Here is a 19,869-nt window from a genome sequence, read left to right as displayed (position 1 = left end):
TGGCTGCAGGTGATTTCCTCTAGGACGAGGTCTCCTATTTCCCCACTTCCGTTTGGTCAAGACTGGATCACATTCAAGGAGGTTTCTTTGAGCAGCATAAGGCCATCATCTAGGTAATTTTTTGGTACAAAATACCCATTAAAAAGAGAATCAGAGATTAATTTTTTGAGAAAAATAATACAGTCTTTAGGCACTAGAAATATTCGAAATTAAAGCGTCTTGAAAATGGTACAACTAAAACAATTGGTTGGAGTATATACAAAAGGGATTATGGTGGATGAACACAGGGGAAAAAAAGAGGTAGAGATGGGTGGCAAAAACTGATCTGGGGGCTGGCTGAGAAAACTTTGCCCCAGACATTGTGTTGAGTAATTCTTTTGTAATGCGGAAGGAAGCTCCTGCACAGCACAGCGATTTTCTTCAGCGGTCTGGGCTCTGGGATGGAAACAACAAAAAAAAAATAAAAAAAAATAAAAAAAAATATATAAACTTTAAGACAAAGCGCATAACTGACCTACGTTCGGTTCGGGTCGGCGAAAGGGGTACCAAGATAAATTGCTGCAGTGTTTAGTTAATACTTTTGACCGTCTTATGCCTTGGCCTTTAGTCTGCCGCTGCTGCTGGAATACCGACAGCATCCTTGGAGGAGGACTACGGACTGGAGAGTACAAGGAACTGGCAGCTGGCTGGACAAGTTTATCTTTTGTTACATTGACTTCCGCTAAAAAGATGCTTAAACTAGAAAACATCTTCTGCCCGCAGTCCCTGCCCCTTCTCTATGCTGTACTTTTCTCAACTCTTTTTTTTTTTGTTTTTTTTTGTTCTTGGCTTTTGTTGGCTTACATTTCTTCGCAGGTCCTCGCACCGGATAGAGGGAGACAGAGAGAGCTACGGGCAAAACAGGAAAAGTTCAACAGAAATTAAAACGCAGATACACTGACAGAAATCGTTCTTCAGGAAAGGTGCACAATTTTCTATAAGCCAGAGATCACAAAAAATAAATATGATTTTGAAAAAAGTGCTACCCTACTTTTTAGAGAGCTATCCTGCAAGAGGATTAACTTTTATTTAAAAAAAAAACATTTATATATAAATATAAGAAATATAAAAATAAAAAAAATAATATATTAAGAACAAAAATTAGAATTATTAATCAATTTACTGATTGATATTTAATTTTTCTTCATATCATATTTATCATTATTATAATTTTATTATTTATATTTACTATAATTTTTTAAACACTTTTTTATTTTATTAAATTTATGTTATATATTATGTTTGTATCTTTCTATTATTTATTATTATAGCTTTTATTTCGATATACATTTTTTTATAATATATTTAATATTTTTTGTATTATTTTTTTCTTATATTTTTTTATTTGAAATTTTTTAAATTTAATTTCAATTTAAATTTTAATTATTTTTTTTTATATTTATTTTCTATTTTTGTTTTTTTTTTTTGTTCTGCCTTTAAAAAGAAGGAAAATTCTTGTGTTTTTTTCATAATTTTTAGATTTAATTCAAAATATTTGTATTTGATTTTATTTTAATTGTATTACATTATGATACCTGCTATAAATCATGAAGCTATGGAATTTTAATCATTTTGTGATATATTTGTGACAGTGAAACGAACTCAACTTCCTCTCTTTGAAGCGCCATTTCGAAAGATCGAGCTTCGATCTACATGCTTTCCTCAGTCGCCGTATATTCGGTATTATTCGGTATTATATTCCAGTGTGGCCGTACATTTATGGCTTATTAATATACCGCAGGGATGCCGTATTGGCTGATAGGGGCTGCCACATGTTTTTCCACTTTTAGTGCATTTCGTAACCACGCAGTAGGCCATTTATTTACTTTTATTTCCGGCTCAGTTTAGTGCCTTCCGTTTTAGTAGAAATCTAATCTGTAGACATCTCTTCTCTGGTTCCAAAAATATTTGCACACCAATGGATACAATTGGCGACTATTTTTTAAACAAAATGTCGCCGCGTCGCGTTGAGCAATCGTCGTACTTTTCACGCGGAAATCTCTTCTTAGATGCGGTGAAAGCGAGCTTTATTTTAATAGGTGGATACCTTCTGTGGACTGGAGTTACCTGCCTTATGGACAACGCTTTTTTCGTTGACAAAACCCGCAAGGAGGCCAAGAAGCGGGCCCAGAAGCAGTTGAAAAAATTGGTTGAAAGCGTGAAGAAATCTGGTGGACCACAGGTGGAAATTGATGACTTGACCGAGCATGAGATGCTTATTGCCGCTGGTCTGGTCGTACCCGAGGACATAGACATCCACTGGAGCGATATAGCCGGTCTCGATAACATTGTCCAGGAGCTGAAGGAGACGGTGGTGCTGCCCGTGCGACACCGGGAGCTGTTAAAGCAATCGCATTTGTGGCGTGCCCCCATGGGGGTGCTGCTCCACGGTCCGCCCGGCTGTGGCAAGACACTGATTGCCAAGGCCATTGCCAAGGAGGCGGGCATGCGATTCATCAATGTCGATTTGGCCATACTCACGGACCAATGGTACGGAGAATCCGAGAAGCTGGTCGCCGCCGTCTTCTCGCTGGCCAGGAAACTGGAGCCCGCCATCATATTCATCGATGAGATCGATTCCCTGTTGCGTGCACGGCGCCAAAATGATCACGAGGCCACGGCCATGATGAAGACCCAGTTTATGCGGCTCTGGGATGGCCTGGTCACGTCCCAAAACTCGGCTGTGATAGTCCTGGGTGCCACCAATCGGCCCGGGGACCTGGACAAGGCCATCATTCGACGCATGCCGGCTAAGTTCTATATTGGCATGCCCGATACGACCCAGCGCGAGCAGCTGTTGCATCTGATCCTGAAGGACGAACAGCTCCATCCTTCGGTGGACTGTAATGTGCTGGCCACGCAGACGGCGGGCTTCTCTGGCAGCGATCTGAAGGAGCTGTGCCGTCAAGCCTGCCACCATCGCATGCGCAAGTTTATGCGCGACACTCTGACGACTGAGGACGAGACCATCAGGGACTGCCTCAACCTGGAGCTGCACATGGGGGATCTCCTCGAAGCGCTGACGGCGATGAATAAATCCAAGTACCCGTCGCCGCCGTCGCCGCCGTCGTCGCCCACCCAAAGCCAGCCCAAGAACTATCGAGTGAAAGCTACGAATATGTGATGGACCTATTTTTTTTCATCGTTTTCTTCTAGTGTTGGAAATACAACTCCTTTGCTATACAACTTCTGAACCCCTTCATCTTTTTTGTTTTTGGTATCGACCTGGCCAATATTTTTCACATTTCATGCCATGCATGAAGGAGCCAGGCTGCAAGGCAGAGTGGCAGGCAGAGCCTGCAAAAGGACACCAGCAACAAAAAATCTTTTATGTAAAATTGAATATTCATAAGTTGTTCCACAGTAGCAGCCGCAGTGGCAGTGGCAGTGGCAGTGGCAGTGGCAGCCTAACTGCCAGGCCTCTCCTCGTTTGCAGCAGCCCTTGTTGTTGTTGTTGTTGTTGTTGTTGCTGCATTGGACGGGCCAGTTGATTGTTATACCCTGTAGCTGCAGAGTAAGCAGGGGTATATTGGTTCTCCAAGGGAAGATAAATCGTCTAAGTCTCTCTAACATCGTCTCTCTGTTTGCCAAATGAAAGACTGTGTATTTTGTAGCTGGAATTGGTCGTGCCTCGTCTCTCGTCTTTGGATTGAACTCAAAAATACTCTATAAGTCCAAAATATTCTAGGTTTTCCAGTTCTCCCGGCTATCCAAGTACAGGGTGTATCCTTGGCTCTGAATATCGGAGATGTTTCTACGTTTCTACTTGTTTTTGTGTGTAGTTTTGTTTGGCTGAGTGAACCTGCAGACGCTTCCCCACACATGCACTCCCCCCCCACCCCCCCCCCCCCCACACACACACACACACACACACCCTCACAGAGATGCATACATTCATGGAAAAGCTGCCGTTGTTTGCTATTTTGTCATGCAAATTGTATTTATTGCGGCGAAAAACCAACAACACCAACAACAAGGCAGAAGGAGACAACGCCTGCGATGTTGTAATTGTTTGTTATTTGCCATTGTGTGTGCGTGTGTGTGTCCCCGCCCCGTGTGTGTGTGTGTGTGTGTGTGTGCTCCTGCTCCATTGTAAACAAGAAAATTGACTGCCGTTGGCGGCATGGAAACTTTGGGGGGGGGGGTGTGGGGATTTCTATGCAACGATGCCACAACAACGACATCCTGTCCACTTCCAAGATTTCCCAGCATCTCCCTTAAAACTTAAAATATCTAAGCGGAACGGAAAAAAAAACATACACACAGATTTGCATCACCCTTGGGGGGGATGGGGGGGGTGGGGGGCCCTTCCTGGTGCTGCTCTGTGACTTTTGGTTATTGAGCGGATGATAAAATTATAAGGGAAAACAATAAAAGCGATGGGAAAATGTACTTCAGATGTTAGCAGGTTTATGTTCGGAGAAAAATGTATTAACGGAAATTAAAATATGTTCCGAAACCAGAAATTGAATATTTAAAATTATATTTAAACCATAGAAATAATTCATTTAAATTTATACTTTTTATATAATATATAAAACAAATAAATAAATAAAATAATAATAAATTTATTTCATAAATAAAATAAATAAATTCTTGTTTAAAATAAAATAATAATAATAAATATATTTCTTATTTAAAATATATATATTTTATATATAAAATAAATATATTTCATAAGTCAAATAAATATATTTCATATATAGAATAAATATATTTTAAATTTATTTTTATATATATAAAAATAATAAATATATTTCATAAATAAAATAAACATATTTCTTATTTAAAATAAATAGATTTCATACATCAAATAAATATAATTCATATATAAAATAAATTATTTCATACATAAAATAAATATATTTCAAATTAAAAAATATATGTATATATATATTTCTACTTGAAAAAACAAAAATATATTTCATATTTAAAATTAATATATTTCATATTAAATAAAATTAAAATAATATATATTTTAAAAGTGTTTTATAATTAAAAGAAGAAGAATTATATTAGAAGAGTTATGAATAGATTTATTTTAAAATCAAAGTGAATTCTATTAAATTTTTTAATGCTTGTATTTAAAACCCATATATTTAATTTGATTTGTAATAATAATTTCCTTTCGGTTGTGTCTGTAATTATTATACGGTAAATATTTTTATTGTTTCATCCAAGAGCCCCTGGACAGCCCTTCTATTGAAAAACTTGAGGATTTGCCTAAAAAAAAACGATGATATTTTTCTGGAAATGAAAATATTTCCATATCTGAAAATTAAATTAGAGGTGTGGTAGTTATTTAAAGATAAAATCTTAAAAATAAATACATGCAAATAGGATTTACTATATCTTGAATTTTATTAGCATAACTATAACTTAAAGAACCTCCCCTTCCCCCCACCCCATTGAAAAACCCAGAAAATTGAATATATCAATATTCAGTCCATGCGAATATTTCTTCGTTCGTTAATGACCCTTAACCTTTGCGGTGCTTTGGCAGCGGGAACAGCGGGGGGGGCCCTTCTCTTTTGAATTCTGGCCTTGATCTTCCCGAACAGCGTATCCACATGCGGCGCCAGATAATAGTCCAATCTCACGTGATCCTCGATTTGGTTCAGCACCAGCAGACAGTGCTCAAAGTCCCCGGCATGGAATGTGGTCACAAGGGACAACACTTGCGGCGACAGCTGAAAGAACGGCCGAAAACCCACCGAATTGATGACGTCCAGAGCCAGCTGGTCGTGGTCCAGGGTGGCCAGGCCACACAGACCCACATAGTAGCTGACATCCTCGCGGGCCACAATCTTATCAAAATCATACTGATCGAACGGCGTCTGCAGGAAGCACTGTGCGGCCGTTTTATAGATCTTCAGGCCCATATTGGCCAATCCGGCGGCACAGTTGAGCTGTGGCGGCACCTTCTGTGCGAGATTCTCAAAGCCAAGGGCGTACTTCTTGGCGTCCTCGATGTAGGTGAGGACATGCCACCAGTTGGCCATGTAAATCGAGACCCTGATCAGATTGCGAAACATATTGATCACATTATCGGTGCTGGTACAGTACTGCCTGGCCCTGGCGTAATACTTGACGGCCAGCTTCAGGTTATAGCCCTTCAGATGATAGTCCCCGATCTCCTCCAGTATGCGCCTCACCTTGGCGCTGCCCGAATTCGCCTTCTTGTATTGCAGCTCCGCATCCAGCTCCTGCTGCAGGAGCGTCGACTCCATGGTGTTGTCCTCCACCCAAAAGGCATCGTAGGGCACTCGACGACCGGCCTTCTTGATACATCCCGCCTCCGAGGAGGACGACGCCTTTGATGTGCTGGCGACCACCTCGTCGCTGGGTTCGATTTCTGCCTCTCGCTTTTCAATGGCCTCGCACAGGGTCCTGTAGAGTTCATCGTAGAGCTGAACATTGTATGTGAACGTCTTGACATGATTGATGGCCAGCTCTAGGGCCGGCACTTGCAGCTTGGGGCACACTTTGGCAATGAATTTTAAACGATTGAGGCGTGCTATATCCGTATAGCGACTGGCATAGGTGGCCAGGTGTAGCGTTGAGGGCTCTGCCGCCACCGTGGTGCTACCTGTGGATGTGCTGGCACCATCGACAGCTTCTTCTAAAGTGCCCGCGATCATTGTTGAGAGCCCAAACAGTTGTGATGTTTATGGGTGGAAATATATATATTTTGTTGGGAACTACGGAATGGAATGATGTTGGGGGAAGAGTGTGCTTAGGTCGGGGAAAACTTGTACAAAAATTTATGTTACATTTTCTCGGAATTTTCTACAATTTTTAAACCAATTTTGGGGCCAATAAATTTCAGCTAAAAGCCAAGCATCAATAAACCGTTAAATAGCGGTAACAATTTCTTATACCATTTGCCATTTTGCCATTTCCCATTTGGTATTTTCTGTTTCGATTTCGGTTTCCACTGATTTATGTGTCTACTGATGTCTGGCGATTTTTCAAGTTCTGGTAATTTGATTTTTCTTTTGCATATTCTTTACACCCCCTCCATGCCATACACCCCCCCATCACAATTTGATTTGTATCTACGTAATGGAATGTTCAATGCCTTCGGACAATCTGCAGATACAGATACATTCGCTTCTTTTCGATGGCATATTGCATGGATGTCACACCACCTGACGGTCAGAGGTGTATGTTAAAAGGATTCGGATTGCCACGCTTCATGGGAGACATTTAACAGCCGCCACCTGCTGTTTAAATGGAGATTTTATTGTATGTTTCAGCATGAATATATGAGTAGCAGTAGAGACACCATCTATTATTTTACTTAAACCTGCAATTCGATCAGATATTTGTTAATGTTTCTCTCTTTAAAAGAACACTTTTTGTCCATGGAATACTGCCCATATCCCCGCGCCAATCGGTGAGGGGGGGGGAGGGCCATTCATTGGGCGTGTGAAAATTTGACAGTTTGGATTGATTTGCCTTTGAGCGACAATCATTGACACGACGTTGTTGTAATGGCAGTGCCATATATTCCGGAGTAGCAAAGGCGGAGGGGGGGGCGTTGAAAAAACCAAAATCTCTCGATATTCGACACATTAGTCACGAAAACTGCCAGTAGCATCAAAATTGGGATTCAATATTTCGCTGGACTGCGGATTGGGATTGGAAGAAGAAAAACGCCCAAAAAATAGAACCAATTATGGGCCGAGTGGCCGACATGCCACGCCCAGTTAATGCCCACTGCCTGTCTACACACACACACACACACACAGTAGCGTACGCCCTCTCGACCGCCAATCGAGCGTTGAAGCTTTTGGCGGGCGCTTAGATTGCAATTAAAATCGATTTTCCACTTTGATCGGCGCACTTTGATTGCCAAAAGCCTGTCTCGCCCACAAGCGGACCATGTCACCACCTCCACCTCCTCTCTGCGCCGTTTCGGGGCGAGAGTGAGCGAGACAGAGAGCTTTCTGACGTCTATTGTGCCGATTTCTGTCTGTCAACGTCTGGGCCAAACGGGCCATCGAACGGTGGGGCCTTTGAACAAATTTTAATGAAATTAGAAATTTGCACGCGCCGACGAAAAACTGAAAGCGATGCTCTTCCTCCTCCGTTACGCAGCGATTCCATCCCCTGCCCCCCCCTCTCGATTACATGTCAATTGCGAAACATTTTGTGACTTTGATTGCCCGGGAAAATCCGTAGTGCGCCTTCCAGCCATCAATCACCGATTGCAGAAGGGCCATGAAAACTCAGAGACTCTCGCTCGCTTTTGGCTACTTTTTAATCAAAAGTCATCCCGAAACGAACAAAGGAGAGAAAGAGAGGGATGAAAGCAACAGAAGAAAAAGCGAAAAAGCGGGAAACGCTGTAAATGAGAACAAGAAATCTTCAAAATCTTTGGACGCATCCCCTCCTTCAACAATTCCATAAATATTTCGATTTCAGGTAGATTTTGATAGAGAGCTAAAATATGTCAAAACAAATAAACAAAATACAGTAGAAAAATATTTTATTTTAATTAGTAATTACTATTATAATTATAGTAAATAAAGTAATATATAAACACCATGTTGTGCGGACTCACCATTTATTTAAATCGACTCAACTCTCTCTTTGGTTCTTCTCGGCTTTTACTGCTTGCCGGTCTTTATTTAGTTCTTGCTGTTCATTATATTGTTCTTATTTTCACTCACTTCTGTCTTATATCGTCTTGCACTGCTTATAGCGTTTGAGTGCTTGTCGCTTTGTTTTTGTATAATTTGTTCGCTGCATTACATTGTTTTTATTCTCACTCGTAGTCTCGCCTGTTTATGGCTGCCGCTCTTTAAATAGTTATTGCGGTACATTTTATAGATTTTCTTTTCACTCACTCAGTTTTTGCCTTTTTATTATGGTTTTCGCTTACACTTTCACTCACTTTTTGCCAATAACGCCTTTCGCTGCTTGCCGCCTTCAACTCCTTGCCGTCTTGAGACCATCCTTCACTCACTCACTTCACTCACAGAAAAAAAAAATTCTAATTGTTTGCTGCCAAGCATTGCGCTCAACATTTCCGCTCTTTATATAGTTCCTGCGGTACATTTTATATATTTTCTCTTCACTCACTCACTTTCACTCACTTTTTGCCAATAACGCCTTTCGCTGCTTGCCGCCTTCAACTCCTTGCCGTCTTGAGACCATCCTTCACTTCACTCACAGAAAAAAAAACTCTTATTGTTTGCTGCCATTTATTGCTCTCAATATTTCCGCTCTTTATATAGTTCCTGCGGTACATTTTATATATTTTCTCACTCACTTTCACTCACTTTTTGCCAATATCGCCTTTCGTTGCTTGCCGCCTTCAACTCCTTGCCGTCTTGAGACCATCCTTCACTCACTCACTTCACTCACAGAAAAAAAAACTCTAATTGTTTGCTGCCATGCATTGCGCTCAATATTTCCGCTCTTTATATAGTTCCTGCGGTACATTTTATATATTTTCTCTTCACTCACTCACTTTCACTCACTTTTTGCCAATAACGCCTTTCGCTGCTTGCCGCCTTCAACTCCTTGCCGTCTTGAGACCATCCTTCACTTCACTCACAGAAAAAAAAACTCTTATTGTTTGCTGCCATTTATTGCTCTCAATATTTCCGCTCTTTATATAGTTCCTACGGTACTTTTTTTTATATTTTCTCACTCACTTTCACTCACTTTTTGCCAATATCGCCTTTCGCTGCTTGCCGCCTTCAACTCCTTGCCGTCTTGAGACCATCCTTAACTTCACTCACAGAAAAAAAAACTCTTATTGTTTGCTGCCATTTATTGCTCTCAATATTTCCGCTCTTTATATATGTAGTTCCTGCGGTACATTTTATATATTTTCTCACTCACTTTCACACACTTTGCCAATATCGCCTTCCATTTCTTGCCGCTTTGCACCCTTTTCCACCTTTATGACCAGCCTGCTTCGCTCCAACTCTCTCAGAAAAGAAAAGAAAAAAAAGGAAAAAATCAAGCTGAACGGTGACATTATCGCACGGTGCCATGCATTTTGCTGAATTTTGTCTTGCGCCGTTTTCACACTTGCTGCGATCTTTTTTTTCATTATTTCGAAACCTTTGGCGCTCCACACTCATGGGATTGCATTTTCCTGCCTTTTCGACCACTTTTCATCTCTTTTTCGGCTTCTCACTACACTTTTCACCACTTTTCCGACTTGTTACAAGACTTTTCTGGCGCATTTTCATTATAAGCACTTGCTACACTTATCACACGGGTTTTTATATAATTTTCCGAACATTTTCCACTATTTTTCAAGATTTTTTTACTCCACCGCACGGAAAAACGTGCGTCTGCGCTGGGAGCTAAAATTTGACACAGCATTCGGTCATTTATTTGTAGGTGAACGAACCGTAATCGGTGAGAGCATTGAAGCTCTCGTTTTGCTTTTGCATTTTGTGTGTGTGTAGTGCTTGCGCTTATGCTCCAGAAAGGGACGGAGGGAAAATGGTCAGTGCATTGATGAGATCATCAGCATCGAAAAAGTCTACTAATTTGAAGAATTTTTGTCTTTGATCCTCTCTTTCCATTGCAGTTGGTGAGAGTGCAATGAACTGAGGCAGAGGCGAAAAGTTGAGAGCGTCTTTGCTTTTGCAATGTGAGTGTGTGTTAAAGCTTCTGCTCTTGAGGCGTGGGTGGGAGATGGGCAGTGCGTTGTTAGTGTGTTTAGTTTCAAGAGTTTTACCTTTGATTGATTTTGTGTTTTAGCTTGAGCTTATGCTCTAGGGGCGGGGGGAGATGGGCAGTGCATTGTTGAGATCATCAGCATAGAAAAAGTGAGAGTGCAATGGACTGAAGCAGAGGCGAAAAGTTGTGAGCGTCTTTGCTTTTGCAATGTGTGTGTGTGTAGTTGCTTGAGCTTATGCTCTAAAAAGGTGGGGGGAGATGGACAGCGCAGTGATGAGATCATCAGCTTAGAAAAATTCTTTTAATGCAAAGATTTCTTGTCTTTCATTCTCTCTTCTTACTGCAGGTGGTGACAGAGCAATGACCTAAAACGAAAGCGAAAAGTAAAGAGCGCACCTTTGCTGAGAGGATATAAAACCGACATTATTTCCATTGCGTTTCCTCTCTTCTCAGTTTTTGGCACTGCAATGAGCGTCTTTGCTTTCGTTTTGGTTGTTTCTATCGTCTACCGTTCATTGTCTTTACTCAGTGAGGGTGGTATAGGGAGGTGGGGAGTGTGTGAATGAAATTCTAAGCGTAAAGATTATATTCCAGTTAATCCTCTCTTCTTAATTTACGTGGTGTCAGCGGAGGCGAAAAGTTAAAAGCGCACCTCTGCTGAGAGGATTTAAGCGCAGCCATGATGAAGTTACATACATATATGTACATACATATGTATATTGTGGCTCTCTCTCGTGTATTATCTTACGCTCGGTACTGCTGAGAGCGCAAATAAATAACCACGCAAAGTAAGATCCGAAAAGAGAGCACGGCTTTGCTTTAGCAATGAGTTTTTGTTGTTCTTGTTGCTCTGAACTATGGATCTTTTCCTTTCTTTCGTTGCTCTGTAAAATGTGTGCAAGAGAGGGAGTGCGTAGATGAGAGCAGTAGCATAGTCTAAGGTCTATTCAAGGTGAGAAATATCCGTTTTGCGTTTTGCTTGCTTGCCCTCCTTCTTTCTATTTCTTTCTACACGCTTGCCTTCTCTCTTTCTGCAGTGAGACACTGCAGTGCGGTGATGTCATTTAATGGAGAGAACCGCAACTTCGCTGAGAGAGAATGAAAAGAGCGGTTTTGCTTTTGAAGTGTGTGGTTTATGTTGGTTTTGCGTGCCTATGCTCTACACTAAGTTTTTCGGTAGGTATTTTTTCTCCAACATGCGAGTATTTAATTATATTTATATTAAATTCTTGGATATCAACAGAAGACAGAAGGATGCCAAACCAATTGTTGGAAGCTTTTTTAACTCATATTTTTGCTGCCTTTGACGCGGTTCAGAAGGAGGTCTGGCAGCCGTTAGAAGGAACAGATACTGCCGCCACGCCCCCTTGATTCAGGTTGCAGAGGCGGTAACCACACCGCACACACACACAGCGGTTGGTGTGGTAGTGAGGGGGGGGGGGGGGTGACTAAAAGAGAGAGCTCTTTCTTGTTGTTGGGGCTAATTAAGTTTGGTTTTTGCGTTTAATGGCAATGCAGGGAGACCCAAAGGAAAGGAAAGGAAAGGCTGCGAAAGGATTCCCAGCCATCAGGAGAAAGCATCTGCGTCTTGGTCCTTTGTTTTTCCATTTATATATTTCTTTTACCCCGCGTTCTGGGAAGACCCTTCAACAAGGCCAAAAGATGGAGGTGGAGATGGAGAGAGCATTTCTATCTCTTTCTCTGCTGCAGTTGTAGAAATGGAGAAATTATCGTCTTGGTTTGTCCACTTTGAGACGACCTGCCCTTCAGCCTTTGTCCTCGCACAGCACTCCACTGTCCACTTTCTCCTTTGTTCTGCGGACCAAGAGAATCCTTTTGCTCAGATTTTTTTCTGGTATTGCAATTAAATTCCCTTTGTGTTCTCAGTAAATTAAAAATGTATCTACGGTCTAGCTTCCACTAATCATTCGAATGAAAGGGGGTCTATTAATATAATAATCCACAATTTTACAGCGAAGAAACATAATTCTCAGTTATTCAAGATCTATACAATAATAATCCATATGATAAAAGATAAGGAGCACTTTTTGGCACTCTAAGATACAAATGTATCTTGTAATAATTTTGTTTTGGTTAGCTATAAATGCATTAAAATATCTTTAGCAAGTTTTAAAAAGAAAAAATAATACCATTAAGGTACAAATTACCAAAATACCAAAATTAATCCTGTAGATATTTTTGTATATATCTTAAAATTTATTAAAATGTTAATTTAGTGACATTTTGTAATAACAATATAGGTTTTAGTGGGTAAAGATAAAAATTTATCTTATCGAATTTTTTTTAATGGCTATAAAATCATTAGAATGTCATTTTAGGGACATATGAATACAGCACGTGGTCCGCACAGCCCAAAATACAAATGTATCTTGTAGATCATTTTCTAGATAGCTTAAATTTCATTAAAATGTTGTTACAAGGACATATTCGTTTAAATTTGTAAATTAGCTATAAATTCATTTTTAAAAATAATACCATTTAGGGATAAAGATACAAAATAATCCTGTAGTTCTTTTGTAGATAGCTTACAATTCATTAAAATATTAATTTAGGTACATATTCACACATTTTTCAATAAAAAATAGGGTTTAGTGGGTAAAGATTCAATTGTATCTTGTAGATATTTTTTAAGAGCTATAAATTCATTAAATTGTCATTTTAGCAACAAATACAAATTTTCCATAAAAATATAGCTGTTAATAGGATAAAATAAATATGTATCTTGCAGATAACTTTCTAGATAGTTTAAAAGTCATTAAAATGTTATTTTAAAGATATATTCACCATTTGGTGTTTAAAAATAAATTGCCAGGAGGTAAAGATACAAAGGAATCTTAAAGATACTTTACAGAAAGTTGTACGAAAATGTAAAAAATAAAAAGAGAAAATTTAAGAAATTCTAATGGCCAAAAGATGCAAAAATTATTTAAAAGATTTTATTTATTTATTATTGTTTTAACCATTATTTTGTAAATAATATAAAAAAATGAATAAAACCATTAGATTGTCCATTAGTTCTCAAGGTAAATATATTCTTTGATTTCTCCCAAACATAAAATGATTAACATTTTTTTAAATAAAAATTCCACCACCTCTGCAGAATGTTAAAACTTTTCATAAAACTATATTTTGCAGTGGCATTTTTCCTTTTTCGGTTGATTATCATTTGAATCGTTGTTTTTGTCGCCTAAATTGAATATGGATAAAAACTCTTTGTCAAATAATCCCCCAAAAACATTTATGACCCAATCAAGGCAATTAATTAAAAACAAAAACCGAATTTCTGCACAAAGTTCAACGCCCAAAAAACAAAACAAAAAAATATGAAAAGCTCGAAAACTGGGAATCATGTCAGAAATAATTGTTTGCTTTCAGCAAAATTTATTGTTCAATGCACCTGCGGCAGAGAAAGAGAAAGCGAGCGACAGAGAGCGGCAGGAGGGAGACAGAACGAGGGATAGAGTGACCAGAGGTATTTTCTGTCATTTTGCCTCTCAAAAACATGGCCGTCCATGTGTGTGCAAATTTTGTACAAACAAATGAGTGCGAGAGGGCGGAGATGTTTGCATTGAGTGAGAGAGGGATAGAGAGAGAGAGAAAGATACCAGGGGGATACCAGTTTAGTTTGGGCTTTGGAGTTTTGTTGACCATTCAGGCCATTGGGTAAATAAAACATGTAAGCCGTTTGTCAAATATTTGAATATCGAAGCTTTAATGCCATTTCAAGCGCGATATGGAGGCACTTAAAGTTATAGCCCGCCCTTCCCTACCACACACACACACACACACGTCTATACATGTATAGACATAGAAAACTGAACAACAAGAACAACGAGTAGGAGTACGAGTACGAGTACGAGGACGACAAGGACAAGCGAGAAAGTTCAAATTCAATTACCTTTCAAATATTTGCATTTTGCGACACAAACTTTCATCATAATGGTGCACAATGGGGCCTGCCTGGCTGCCTGGCTGCCACTCGAATGCCACTTGAAAGAACAGCCGCCAGGTTGTGGGGGTTGCGGGAGGGATGCCAGTGCCAGGGTCCTGGAACGATAAAGAACGGACCGACAGGAAGCAGCACTCAAAACAGTTGCCGCTAATGTCGTCCTTCTTCTGTCGGAGCGAGAGTTCGGCAACGACAATGACGTTAACTTTTGCCGCCTACTGTATCCGTTGTACCACCACCATTCCATGCCATTCCCCCACCCCCACCCCGTACTTTCAAAACAATTACAAAACAAAGGCCAGGGCCAGGGCCTGCCAGCAGCCAGCAGCCAGCAGCCTGCATCGTCGTCGTCCGTCGACATCGTCGTTGAATGTCGAGCGCATAAAAAATACCTAAATAAGCCAATTTCAAAACAGAAATTGCAGCAGCGCTTGCTGCTCCCCGCCCATTTCCCCTCCCAGCTTCCGTTTCGTCTCGTATCTTGTATCTCAAACCACGAAACGGATCCAAGGGCGAGACGAGGCGGCGGCGGCGGCGGCGGCCGCAAGGCCTGTGGCTGGGCATTTTTTCAATGCCACTACTCGTAGAGGAAGGAAGAAAAGATAGAGTATCTCAGGGATACAATTGGCTATTTGGAGAATTGTTCAGAGAAAAGTTATGGAATTTTAAAGGAAAGATCACTCGTTTTAGAATGAAGGAGGTATTGAAACTGTTTTGGTACATTTTTAATTTAAAATTAATACATTAAATATTAATTTCAGTTGATTTTATAATTTTATTTTAATAAGTTTATTATTAAAAAATAAATAAATTAAATTTCAATTGATTTTTTAATTTAATTTGATTTTATTTTAATAAGTTTATTATTAAAAAATAAATCAAAAAAAATATATATAACATTTTAATTGATTTGTTAATTTAAATTAATTTTTAATTAAAAATTAATAACTTATTTATAATAATAATAATTAGCTTTTTTCATTTAATTATATAATTAATAATTGTTGTCTTGGTATATGTAATTATCTGTGTACAGATATAGGATCATTAGGATCTTCAGAAAATCCGATAATATAATATTTTCAACATTTAATTTTGTATTATTTTATTATTTAATATATTCTATTTTAATTTTTGTATTATTTTTAATATATTCATGCTGGCTTCGATTTTCACTTATTTTTGCGTCCCTTCCGTTTTTGCAAATTTTTTTCTCATTGATATGTCTCATTTTCTTATGTTTCCTGATGAGCCATGCCATCTGACTCATGATTAAATTTGAGCACATGAGATATTCTCTGTCGAATCAGCAATTTCGGATGAGCGGAATATTGAATACATAGTTCGTAGCGTCATCCTTATATAAGAAGATGAGATGAAATACTTTTTACACATAAACATATCTCAAAGAGAATTCCTAGTCGATTTCATCACCATAAAAAATCTATAAAACATTTATATTTTATATATTTTCTATATCTAGTAACAATGCATACATTAGACTCGTATTTCACATAATTGGAATAGCCATGTTAATGCTAATTCCAAGATTTTTAAGATATTCCTTTTTCCCGCCCACCAAAAAAATAGAAAAAAACATGTGCAAATGTGGGAAACAAATTTGTCATCTCCCGTGTACGAGACATTGAATATTTTATGCAACAGGAGGGTTGGGTGGATCCACCCCGCACCCCGCACCCGACCGACATACACCTTAACCTTATTTGCATGCGGAATTCTTTGACACGCAGGACGAGGTCCCTGCCTTCTGGTCAGAGCTCTCAGGGGACTCTCTCTCTCTCTCTCTCTCTCTGTCTGCATAGAAAATGCAGTTTCCCGACTCGCGTCCCATGTGCGTGTATGCCGGAAAATGAGACTCGTATCTGCATATATTTTATATAATATGTGTGCATATATGGTGGGGTTGGCGAATGGGGTATGCGATGCATTCTATGAATGCCCTTTGGCTGAGTAGCATCATATAAAATGCATAGAATTTTCCCTTTTAGTCGATGCATTTTCGAGTCAAATTTATGTTATGCATGATGCTCAAGGAAAAGCCAGCAAGCAAAGAGACTGAGCGGCAGACCCATGGGAAAGGAGTTCCACAAAACAGATTGAAATGTATCTAAAATCTTGGGCTTGAATTTTTGGTTCCATTGCCCCCTGTATTACTATATGGCTAATATGAATGATTTCTGCTTCTGGGCCTCGATTTTTTTTTGTTGTTTACAGAAGGACAATGGAAGCCAAGCTGTCAGCCACAATGAAGATGTGCCACAGTGGAGAAAGATGTGCAGCGAAGGATAGGGGCAGATGTAGATGTAGATGCGGATGCGGATGCGGATGCGAATGCGGAGGTAGAGTCTGCCGGGTGACATGTGCAGGCCCGTACAGAGAGGCTGGGCAAACAATAAAGGATAACATTTACACAGCCCACCCACACCCACCAACACACACACACACACACACTCTGACTCTCTGGTAGTGGGGTCATAAAATCCTTTTGGCCAAGTTTGCTTTTGTCCTCGCTGTCATCATCGTTGCAGTCTCTCTTTCTCTCTCGCCCCGTACTCCCCGTTCACATTGTCTTTATGCCGGTTTAATCTGTGTCAAAAGGCGTGAGTTATTACAAGCCAAGCCACGCCCATTTAGACTGCAGTCTGGGCTCAGAGAGAGTGGAAGAGTGAGGAGTGCCCAGTGCATGGACCTGGACCTGGACCTAGTCAAAGGTTTATCTTTTGTCAACGGCTTTTGTGCCTCTGACCTAATCGGCTCTTCTTTGATCGGTTGTCCATTTTGAAGTCCACTAATGAGCGTCACAACGACGGCCATCTGTCTAAGGATGCGAGGGCTATTGAATAAGTTGCGACGCAGATAAGCGCTGGATAGGTCTTACTTTTCGGTCCCAGGACACAGCTAGTCCCATATAACGTTATCCAAGTGAGTCAAATAGCATATTGAATGCGTTTTCCAGATGGCTTCTATCTCCTGAAAAGTTCTGCTTTAAATCCCTTTACAGACACACCACATTTCCGGTCCTGGCTGGCTCCCACAGGCCAATTACCTGAAAACATTTCAATGCAAAAACCACTTACCGAAAAGCCCTGCTCGTATTACAAAATAAAAGTATTAATATGCATAAAAGTAGCATAAACTCCAATTAAAAATGGGGATAAAAAGGGGCCAGAGACTGGGACAAATATTTGCTGCCATTCGATGGAGTGAGTCCTTTGTCCTGGCCCATCGCCCAGAGCGAGGGTCCTGCTAATGAACTTATTTCGCATTTTGAATTCAAATGCAAAGCGCCCACTCCCCACGCCCTCTTTGCCGGAAAATTGGCTTATTACAATCGACTGTCATTAAACAATCGATGCTGCTAATTGTGAGTACCATAAGGAACAGATACTGGGCAACGAGTCAGGGGCTTGGGGTCACCAAGGGTCGGGCCCGGGCACAATTGCAGTGCAAACGAGCTGACTAATTAATTCAAGTTTTTCGTTCAATCTAAGAACTCTGAAAAAACTCCGTAAAAGTCAACATTCAACATTTCAATCAAACTTCAACTCTCTTTACAAATTTTGTAAAATAAAAAGAAATAACACAATGAGCTATGATAAACCCCAAACATTTTCATCGTACAACCATGATGAAGAAGAAGAACACCGTCTTATTGAAATGTTCAAAAACACAAACTTCATAGCTGAATCGTAAGTACAGTCGCTCCTTCCATCAGGCACTCCCAGCTGATGCCAATCCACCGCAGTCCCACCATGATCCGTCCGAGTAGGTCAAAGTTCACAGCCGAGGGCATTGTGAGCACACCCTGTGACGACTCGAGCCTGCGAAAACGCAATCTAAATGCGGTCCTAAAGCTGCCTGACTTGAAAGAGCGTACCTCCATGTCGTCCATGGAGGGTCTGTACGAGCTGTCACAGAAGCTGGCAGTGACGTCACCCAGACTGACAAAGTTTCTCAAAGACCCAGAGCAGCCAGAAGAGATCACAGACCCAGACATGGTCCGGGGCCTTGAGAATACTCCCCAGAAGAGAGAGGAACAGCCCGAGGCAACCGTCCAGCAGCCAAAGGTTAAAGGCAGAATTTTACTTTTCAAGCAGCATCAAGAATTAAAACTTTGGAAGTCTATAATCCGTAACCCGATTAACCGTAATTGGTGCGAACAAGTAAAGAACAAGCTAAAGAACAAGACGAAAAAGAAGAAAAAGAAGAAAGATCATCTGCCTGCGCGGGTCAAGGCTGTGCTGGACTTGAAACGAAAAAATTACATAAATTTATTACGAAAGCCAACAGGCCATGGTGCAAGGAAATACCTGAAAAGGTTTGGTAAGGATCCAATGCTATTTGTAGGTCTTATATCAGGTTTTTTTTTTTGTTTTCCCGCAGTCGCATCTAAAGTACTCCCTTGGCTCCTGACCTTTGGTATTGCTTTCCTGGTATACGTAACATTATTAAGGTGGACAAAATGATGCGTAACGGGGATGGCGATGGGCAGTAATATTAATCCATTCTTAATGTTTAGTTACTTGTTGAATTATTGATGTTTTATGTCCTAAAACATTTTCGACAGCAAAATTATAAGGGCCAAAAAAATAACAGAAACGTTGTTCACCCTTTTTTTGCCGTAGGAGAGCCGAGCAGAAAAGAATGGCAATTTGTAATGGTAGAGCAATTAGATAGAGAAGCAGAAAGAGAGAGAGAGATAGCTTGAGCGAGCATTTGGGAAGCGCAGCAAAGAGAGAGAGAGAGAGAGCATGAGCGAGCATTTAGGAGGCGCAGCAGAGATAGAGAGCTCGAGCGAGCATTTCGGCAGCAAGGCCGAGAGAGAGAGATCGAGCGAGCATTTCGGCAGCAAAGCCGAGAGAGAGAGCTTGAGCGAGCATTTGGGAAGCGAAGCAGAGATAGAGAGCTCGAGCGAGCATTTCGGCAGCAAGGCCGAGAGAGAGAGCATGAGCGAGCATTTCGGCAGCATTTCGAGCGAGCATTTCGGCAGCAAAGCCGAGAGCGAAACAGAGAGAGATAAGCCGCCCACGCAGGCAGCGCTGCTTTCGTTCAGTAAGGTCTCTCAATTTAAGGTGCGCCCTGGCCTCTCCCTCTCTCTCGTTCAGTGCGAGTGGATTTTAAGTTGAAGGAAAACATGCTAGTGTCGTGAGTGTAATACCTGTAATGCCTCACCTTACACTTAATGC

The 19,869-nt window shown here is 40.4% G+C and overlaps 3 protein-coding genes and 1 long non-coding RNA gene across 5 annotated transcripts; 2 read left to right on the top strand and 2 right to left on the bottom strand.

Moving 5' to 3' along the window:
* The first annotated feature begins 1,688 nt into the window (after positions 1 to 1,688).
* LOC4818007 (ATPase family AAA domain-containing protein 1) lies at positions 1,689 to 3,233 on the top strand. Its single transcript, XM_001357335.4, has one exon. The coding sequence runs from the start codon at positions 1,958 to 1,960 to the stop codon at positions 3,161 to 3,163; it is 1,206 nt and encodes a 401-aa protein (XP_001357371.4). The 5' UTR covers positions 1,689 to 1,957; the 3' UTR covers positions 3,164 to 3,233.
* A 2,143-nt stretch (positions 3,234 to 5,376) lies between these two features.
* On the bottom strand, positions 5,377 to 6,798 carry CSN1a (COP9 signalosome subunit 1a). Its single transcript, XM_001357336.4, has one exon. The coding sequence runs from the start codon at positions 6,678 to 6,680 to the stop codon at positions 5,481 to 5,483; it is 1,200 nt and encodes a 399-aa protein (XP_001357372.3). The 5' UTR covers positions 6,681 to 6,798; the 3' UTR covers positions 5,377 to 5,480.
* A 2,340-nt stretch (positions 6,799 to 9,138) lies between these two features.
* Positions 9,139 to 9,824, bottom strand: LOC117184014 (uncharacterized). Its single transcript, XR_004469143.1, has 2 exons — positions 9,427 to 9,824; positions 9,139 to 9,231 (listed from the first exon to the last, which is right to left on the bottom strand). It is a non-coding gene; the product is annotated as an uncharacterized lncRNA (long non-coding RNA).
* Positions 9,825 to 18,191: 8,367 nt separating this feature from the next.
* Positions 18,192 to 19,276, top strand: LOC26532591 (uncharacterized). 2 transcript variants are annotated; one of them, XM_033380620.1, is made up of 3 exons: positions 18,192 to 18,372; positions 18,429 to 19,006; positions 19,067 to 19,276. In XM_033380620.1, the coding sequence occupies exons 1-3, from the start codon at positions 18,269 to 18,271 to the stop codon at positions 19,147 to 19,149; spliced, it is 765 nt and encodes a 254-aa protein (XP_033236511.1). In that variant the 5' UTR covers positions 18,192 to 18,268; the 3' UTR covers positions 19,150 to 19,276. The 2 variants fall into 2 exon arrangements, with proteins under 2 accessions (XP_033236511.1, XP_015035441.2); XM_015179955.2 differs by having other exon boundaries at positions 18,193 to 18,372; positions 18,429 to 19,001.
* Positions 19,277 to 19,869: the final 593 nt, after the last annotated feature.

This window comes from Drosophila pseudoobscura, chromosome 4 (assembly GCF_009870125.1).
Source record: "Drosophila pseudoobscura strain MV-25-SWS-2005 chromosome 4, UCI_Dpse_MV25, whole genome shotgun sequence".
Classification (NCBI taxonomy): domain Eukaryota; kingdom Metazoa; phylum Arthropoda; class Insecta; order Diptera; family Drosophilidae; genus Drosophila; species Drosophila pseudoobscura.
This window is presented reverse-complemented; position numbering and strand designations above follow the sequence as displayed.

What these genes read in the sequence shown, in the direction of transcription:
- CSN1a (XM_001357336.4), bottom strand. Translation starts at nt 6,680, where the DNA reads ATGATCGCGGGCACTTTAGAAGAAGCTGTCGATGGTGCCAGCACATCC.
- LOC26532591 (XM_033380620.1), top strand. Translation starts at nt 18,269, where the DNA reads ATGAGCTATGATAAACCCCAAACATTTTCATCGTACAACCATGATGAA. An exon ending in ACAAACTTCATAGCTGAATC is followed by an intron (nt 18,373 to 18,428) that starts GTAAGTACAGTC and finishes AATCCACCGCAG; the next exon opens with TCCCACCATGATCCGTCCGA. An exon ending in GAAATACCTGAAAAGGTTTG is followed by an intron (nt 19,007 to 19,066) that starts GTAAGGATCCAA and finishes GTTTTCCCGCAG; the next exon opens with TCGCATCTAAAGTACTCCCT.
- LOC4818007 (XM_001357335.4), top strand. Translation starts at nt 1,958, where the DNA reads ATGGATACAATTGGCGACTATTTTTTAAACAAAATGTCGCCGCGTCGC.